General features: G+C 47.0%; 1 protein-coding gene across 8 annotated transcripts in view; it reads left to right on the forward strand.

Moving 5' to 3' along the window:
• MTCL1 (microtubule crosslinking factor 1) overlaps positions 1 to 4714 on the forward strand; it is a 119568-nt gene extending 114854 nt beyond the window's left edge. For all 8 annotated transcript variants that reach the window (XM_024763810.1, XM_024763805.1, XM_024763806.1 and 5 more), the window contains one exon: positions 3555 to 4714. In XM_024763810.1, the coding sequence (XP_024619578.1) occupies positions 3555 to 3749 (195 nt within the window). In that variant the 3' untranslated portion in view covers positions 3750 to 4714. The remainder of the gene's footprint in view (positions 1 to 3554) is intronic.
• Positions 4715 to 7750: the final 3036 nt, after the last annotated feature.

The following is a 7750-nucleotide window of genomic DNA, read 5'->3' on the forward strand; positions in this document are numbered from 1 at the left end:
GCTTTGTCCCAAGCATTAACTAGCTTGTCTGTGGTGTCCATTTATATTAGAGACATTTTGAGTCACGAATGAATGCTGCAGGCAATCTGTGAGACTAGAAAGGAAATAGTGCTGTGATGAGTCATTAAACCAAGGCGTGAAAATGGCTTTATCCATATAAAGCTGTGCCCCCCTTTGGTCCTCGGTGAAGTGTCTGTTTAGATTTTCTTCTCACTCGGTGTGTTTACTACCAAAAGAGGTGATGGCTGATTTAAAGGGGGACGGTGTCAGGGGTTCAGAACTGGCATGGAGCTCTCACGGGCAGTGTTTAAATGTCATGGGCTCTTTTTCCTTTGCTGTTGGAATTTGGCTTGGAATTTGGCTTATTCTAGACTCCAGTGGAATTATTCCTCACCTGACCTGACTTACTACATTAGGCCCATTGGAGACCCCAAGACCCCTTCCCATCCCTCCCTAGACTTGTGGTAGTTTTTTTCATTTCAAAATCAGAATGAATTCAGATTTCCCACCCTCCTCTGAGCCCATGTGGGAGAATCTTTCCCAGAGTGCTCAATGGGACAGCTAAACGTGGGTGATGATGGAGTCATCCCTAGCCAGGAACGGGCACAGTAGGAAACTCCCTTTCTCCCCTCACTCTAACCCCATGAGCTACTTATTCCTCTGTTTCTCTTGAAGACATAGCACCAACGCACAATGGTGCATTCTTTCTCTCTAGAAGCTGTGAGCAGGTCTGGTGTGGAGAGAGAGGATAATCTGGAAATGTCTCAGTGGAAAATTCGAAGGGCACGTTTTAGTCTGAGCTGCAGTCATTTGGTCATTGTGACTGAAACAATCTGGCTGTTTAATGGGCTCTGTTTCAAAAAACAGCAGTCGTAGGGTGTTGGAAATGTTAAATGCCAAGGGGCAGCTCGGGGAGAAGAGAAGAATAGCCAGCGGAAGGGAGAGGTCTGTAGCTGTTCTGTCGTGAGGGCCCCTCCTGCTCCGGCCAGGCGGGGGCCGGCCTGTGTGCCCGCTTCTCCAGATGGCTGCCACCAGGCCTGTTGACTTTAAACCTTTACTGTTGTTCTTTTTTAAAAAGTACTTTCAAACCTACTTGCTTTTTCTCTTCTTTGTCTGTCTGTTCTGTCCAGAACCAAACTGTCTTACTAACTGCCCCCTGGGGACTCTAGCCCTGCCTGCCTCACGCCGTAAGTGCTTTCTTCCTTCTTTCCACACTGTCTGGAGAGGTTGTCATGCAGCTCAGGGCGGGCCCAGGGTCCACCTGCAGGGACCGATGGCAGGCCCAGACGGGACCACTTGCCCCCCGGGGTACTGACTGCTCAGTAGAGATCCTATTGAGATCTCCCCTCTCCTGTGCAGTCTGCAGCCAGTATGCTCCCGAAGGGGTAACAGGACATTGGCCAGCGAGGGAACCGTCCAGCCTGCAGGGTCTCTGAGCTGAGCGTGTTCCCCGTAGGCCTGCCTGCTCACTGACATTTCGGTGGCTGTGCACTGCCACGTGCTATAATAAGGTGTGACCATTACGCATAAGGCTTTTCTTTTTTTTCAAAAACCACACCAGAGGGAATAAATACAAATGTATCTTGTCCTTCCCAGGGGTCACCATAGGGGTCGTAGTAAGTGCTCAAGAGATTTGTGTTAATTGACTAAACAACACAATCGTCCCTGCTCCAAAACTGCAGATCACCTTCAGAGCCTGAATCAAAGCTTGTGAGAAAATACCAACCTTGTTTCCGATCAAGAATATAGTCACCCACCCCCTTATCCACTTATCCACTGGCCTTAAATACAACTGGCTCCCAAAGACTAAGCACATGACCCACGAAAAATGACAAAGAATGGCTCCAGAGGCCATTTCCAGAAGAGGTGCTGGGAAAAAACAGCATTGCTTGCTTAGATACTAAAGAGAACTTTGTCCCCTTGAACTCATGGTCACACAGCATTTCTTCTGTGCAGAGACGCTAGTGACGAGGTGGCACAAATTAACAGAAAGCCCTTGTCACTCAGCATCAGCTTGCGCAGTGGTGTCCAAAAATCGTATGCCGGCAACTGCACACACTGCTAGACACACCTATCACAGACCAACACAGCAGTGGTGTCCAAAAATCGTATGCCGGCAACTGCACACACTGCTAGACACACCTATCACAACGCACGCACGCAGCACACACCACACAGCTCCTGGCCACCGTCCCTCGTGCCCTGGGCTAAGGTCAGGACGTTTCCTTTAATTTTGGCTGTTTCAGTGCTGACGTGTTTTCACAGGCGAGGTAGCTTTGGCTGTCGTGGTTTCCATTAGTGTATAGAGTCATCGTGTGTGTGTCGATGCTCCTTTTCTGCTGCCCCTGGGCGGCGACCACTCCCCCATCCCTCCTGTGCCCCGCCCTCCATCTTCTCCCTGTCCTCTTTGTCGGCTCTGATGATTACATGGTCCTCATTCTGCTCTGCTCATCACATCTCTTTATATCCCTCGACTTACTTCCTGAGTGGCTCTGAGGTCCTTGTTCTGTGTTCTTCAGCCTCTTGTTGTGTGGGTGTCCGGGTGGATAGAACTCACCGTTTCCTCAGGTCACAGCTGCCCACACCTCTGTGCCCACAGATCTCAAGTCAGTGTCCTTTGTCCTGGCGTGCAGAGTAAGGACAAGTAGCTCAACAGTCTCTAATACCAAAAAAGGAGCAGCAGCCTTGAGAGGACGTACTGTAGGTGATTGGTCCCGGGGTTATGTCCTCAGAAGGTGCAGAAGCCTGTAGCATAGAAGCACAAGCACACCTGGGCTCCACTTTTTAAAATTTTATAAATTTTTGTTTTTCTTATTTTAGCTGTGTTGGGTCTTCCTTGTGGTGCGCGGGCTCCTCATTGTCGTGGCTTCTCTTGTTGCAGAGCACAGGCTCAGTAGTTATGGCGCACAGGCTTAGTTGCTCTGTGGCATGTAGGATCTTCCCGGACCAGGGCACGAACCCGTGTCTGCTGCATTGGCAGGCACATTCTTAACCACTGCACCACCAGGAAAGCCCGGGCTCCACTTTTTAAATGCTGCTGCCAGGAAGAGTCATTAGATAAAACCACCTAAATGAAAGTTTCTGCCTGCAGCATTATCTCCATGTGGTGGGAGTTTTAACACAGTGCCAGTCAACCTGGAATAAACGGTAGCAGAGTTGGTTTGAAGGTGAGCCCCGTTGCTGGTGCAGCCTGATGGAGTCATAGATCCCTTCATGGCCAGCCTCTTAGGACTAGGCAGACCACTCAGGACTCTGGCCCCCCCCTTCCATTCGCTGCAGCCCAATTCCGAAGGCGCCTCATATACACACCCATCTCATGCCACGTTTTCATCATAATTTGCTATCTTCCCATTACTGTCGTCACTAGTCATTCGTGTTGAATTCTTACCTTTTTAACTTATACTCCGTGAGCAATGTATAACTTAGCATTCAGAAGTTGCAGACACCCTGGTCTGTTGCACTTGAGTCTACTGAGAAGTCTGTTTGGGGGAAATCACCTCCCAGAGGACCTGTCCGTCTGAGTAACCCTGTCTTTCTCTTCCTCGGCTTTGAAGGAACTCCCTTGTTCTGCACTAGCTCCATCCCTAGAACCCTGCTTCTCCAGGCCCGAGAGACCAGCAAAGCGTCGCCCTCCGTCCCGTTGGGCCCCACATTCCCCCACTGCCTCACCAGCTCCGTCACCCAGAGACCTGACCTCCTTGGAGGAGCTCGGCGACGAGGGGCCGCCTGGGGAGAAGCCACACCTGTGATGCAGGCTCGCATGGATTATCTGGAATAATTCACTGTAATTGCATAACCACACCGTCATCATCAACCGAACTCTACCCCAAAAGGAGTGATCTGGTTTTCCCAAGGTCAAAGAATGTTTTTTTTAAAAAAATAACACAGCTGCTGAATGTTCAACCTGTGAATCTGAGATGTTTCTAGAATGAAACAGTAAACGTGCCTGTAAGAACTTAATTTTTTTCATAGCTCAGAAAACTATTTTTGTCTCCATCTTTTTTACAGAAAGTATATTAAACAAAAAAGTAAATAAGATATAAATTTAAAAACAAAGTTTTTAAGAGATTCTGAACACCCTCGCGCGCGATACTGACTGCCTCACTGTTAAATTTGCACTGTTAACATTTGGTTTGGTTTATTTCCACGTTGAATTAGAGTGTTTTAAGTTAATTTTATTTTGTCAGTGTTCTTGTTTTTTAAGAATTTTTGAAATGCTTCAGACTGTATGATTCAGTGAACTTTTTGTAATGATAAAACCATGAAGCCAGTAGACAAGGCAGATCTCCTATACCCTTGAGGGGATAGATGGCAGCATTCTGGAAAGGTAGAGAGGCCTCAGCCGGGTTGCCCAGACCTGCTGTATAATCCACATATTCTCGACCTGCACGTCTTTGGGTTCGAAGCACTGGGGTGCATGTACATACCGCTGCTGTGGTCTCGCCCCGCTTATGTGTGAGCCCTCTGTCCCACTGTGATACGGTGTGAACCCCCTCGTACTGTACTGTTGTTGTCTTCTCACATTGATGATACAACAGCAATGGCATTTTAAAATTATTGTTAAAAGATTAACAGGCAATACAGTGTTTACTCCAAATTTCCTTGTTTAAGGAAAAACACTACAAAGAGTCCTGAGGATACCAAATGGAAAGAGAGAGGGTTGTGCCTCGGAGTCTGTATGAGATGATGATGAAGAAGAAATAAAGCCTTTACAAGACGGCGCCTGTCCCAGACCTTGTGTCTCACGCAAAAGTTTCCCATTGGAGGGGGTGAGGTGGGGGGGGTCATACAGCCACTCACGTATCTGACTGGGATGCACTGTGAGTGCACAACGGCCTTGCAGTTTCTCTGCAAGGGCATCCTGGAATAAACAGGCGACTACATTTTTGCTAAAAAAAAAGCCAAAATGGGTGGGCGAGGGGGTGTGAGGAAGTGTGAGGAAAACAGTTATCCACAGTCAGAATGCGCCCACCCTCTCCCCTCCTTGGAAGGTGGGAGAGGCCGTTTCCATCCCTGGACTGAGATGCAGCCCAAGCTGCCAGTGTTTGATAAGTAGGAGTTTACGAAGAAGTGGTGCTGATGAAGAAAACAAGAACTATTTCAGGCTGAAGCTTCTAGCTGTAATCTTTCAGTAACAAACCCGCTATGGTATAAGTTATTTTCCCAGTATTACCACAGTTCCATCACCATTAAACTAAATATTTTTTTTTATAAACACAAAGTACTGTTGGACATTGGAGCCTGCTGTAGCTGCTGCAGAAAACAGCCTGACAGTTCCTTAAAAGGTTAAACAGTTACCATATGATCCAGTAATTCCACTTTTGGGTGTAGGCCCAGGGGAACTGAAAGCTGGGACTTGGACAGATATTTGTTCACCCATGTTCACAGCAGCTGTATTCACAGTAGCCAAAAAGTGGAAACAATACAAGTGTCCAATGGATGACAGATAAACAACATGTGGTTCGTCCATACACTGGAATACTCTTCAGCCTCAGGAAGGAGATTCTGGCACCTGCTACAGTGTGGATGAACTGGGAGGACACTATGCTACGGGATATAAACCAGCCTCAAATACTGTATGATTCCACTTATCTGAGCTACCTAGAGTAGTCAAATTCCAGATACAAAAGTAAAATAATGGTTAGCAGGAGTTAGCGAGAGGAAAGAACAAAGACCGTGCTTAACAGGTGCAGAGTTCCAGTTTGGGAAGGTGAGAAAGCTTGGAAATCGATGATGGGGACGGCTGCACAGTATGAATGTACTTAATGCCACTGAGCTCTACGCTTAAACATGATTAAAATGGTGAGTGCTGTGTATATTTTACCACAGTAATAATTTTTAATGCAAAAAAGGAAATATTCTACTTAACCCCCTAGACACAGCTGTAGACAAACTATCAGCAAGTTGACAAAGATTTCTTTCAGGCCCAGCCTCTGCCCACAGTAAGTGCTGGGAGGTGCAACAACACTCTTCCAGTTGGAAGCAAGCAGGCAAGTTGCTGGTGCTCATAAGTGGAAAAGTGCCAGCATCTAGCACAGTTACAATCCAGGACTCTCATCGTTCCATCAGGACATGCCCTGTCTCCCAGCTCTGCTCTGTGTCGCTTTATTCTCAGACAAGCATCCTAAAAGTTGGCAACCCTTGTTCCCAGAAGCTCTTACTAGTTTAGCAACTCCGAGAGAAAGAGGATCTCTTACCAGTAGCACCAACAAAAGCCCCAGGACTGAAGAATCTCATGGTTCTGCCTTAATTCACTCATCTCACCCTGAGCCTGTTACTGCCAGAATGGCCCAGCAAAGGAAAACCACCGGAGTGGTTAGGATAGAGGGGAAAGGGTGCCTAGAAGGCAGGGAAGGCTGAATGTGATGGTGGGGCACCCCGGAATTACAAGGAGAGGTTCTGGTCATCATGGAATCTTGCTCTCTGGCTGGAGGAGATGAATCCCAGGCACAAATGCAGAAATGGCATGGTGTAAATCCAAGTGGTGCTTGAGCTGGGCTTGGGAGGAAGAGCAGGATTTAACTGTGAAGGCAGGAGGGGTTGTCAGGTGGGGGAAGAGAAGGGGCAGAGGTGTGGGGAGGTGGTGATGGGACCTCTAAGCAGGGCAGGGGTGTGGTCACTGCTGGAGGCAGAACCTGCAGGGACAAAGCCACGTTAGTGGCACCAATGCCTTGAAAGCACTTTGGAACTTCTCCAACCATCCAGTTCTCTAATTGTCAGGCATTTGTATTCTTGAGTCCATTTACTGTGGAACCATTCCAACTTTTACAAAGGCAAGACCAGAGGATGAAATCACTTGCTCTGCTCCTGTCCAAATGGACGGCGAGGCACTAAGTAGGTAAGAGCAGCTGCTTGTCTCTTCATGTCCCCACCAGCCATCCTTAATGTGCAATTCACTTTTATGTCCTAAACAAAGAAGCAGATTCCTCAAACCCAGCTAAGAGCGCGCAGACACACACACACACACACACACACACACACACACACACGCTGGGCGTGCCCCGCCCACTGGTCTCACCCAGCACCAGCCTGACGTTCTCACCAAACTGCTGTCAGTCTGGCTGGGGGCAGCCACAGTGCAACTTTCCTTTTCTCTTCTGATGAAAAGGTAACCTTGTGACGTTAAGGTTTTCAGTATTACGTGTCTTCTCAAAATATATATGTGCATGTGATAATTCTAATTCTCTTCAGCACAGTTGTGTCTCATCTACTTTCTTATTAAGCTTGCCAGAGTTATGCACATTTTGTTCAAAAAACAGTTAAGTGCAACTATCATTTTCTCTTTTCTAATTCACTGATTCTTAAAATACACGTAAAACTTAGCACTTTAACCATTTTTAAAAACCATTTTAAAGTGTACGACTCAGTGGCATTTAGAACATTCACAGTGTTGTGCAATCATCACCACTGTCTAATCCCAGAACACTTTCATCACCCTACAAGGAGACACAGCAGTTCCCCCCACAGTCCCCTGCTTTCTGTCTCTGTGGGTTTGCCTACTCAAGACATTTCATATAAATGGAATCACACAGTGTGGCCATGTCTGGCTTCTTTCACCTAGCATGATGTTTTCAAGGTCCACCTACATTACTGTAGCCTGTGTCAGTACTTCCCTTTCAGAGTTGAGTAACATTCCATTGTATGGATTACTGCATTTTGTTTATCTATTCATTTTTAAAACAAAATGCTTTATTTACCTTAAACAGCCTTGATTATTCCCCACAAGGAAGCAAGTCACAATGAATAATCA

Source organism: Neophocaena asiaeorientalis, unplaced genomic scaffold, assembly GCF_003031525.2.
Source record: "Neophocaena asiaeorientalis asiaeorientalis breed wild unplaced genomic scaffold, Neophocaena_asiaeorientalis_V1.1 scaffold110, whole genome shotgun sequence".
Taxonomy (NCBI): Eukaryota; Metazoa; Chordata; class Mammalia; order Artiodactyla; family Phocoenidae; genus Neophocaena; species Neophocaena asiaeorientalis.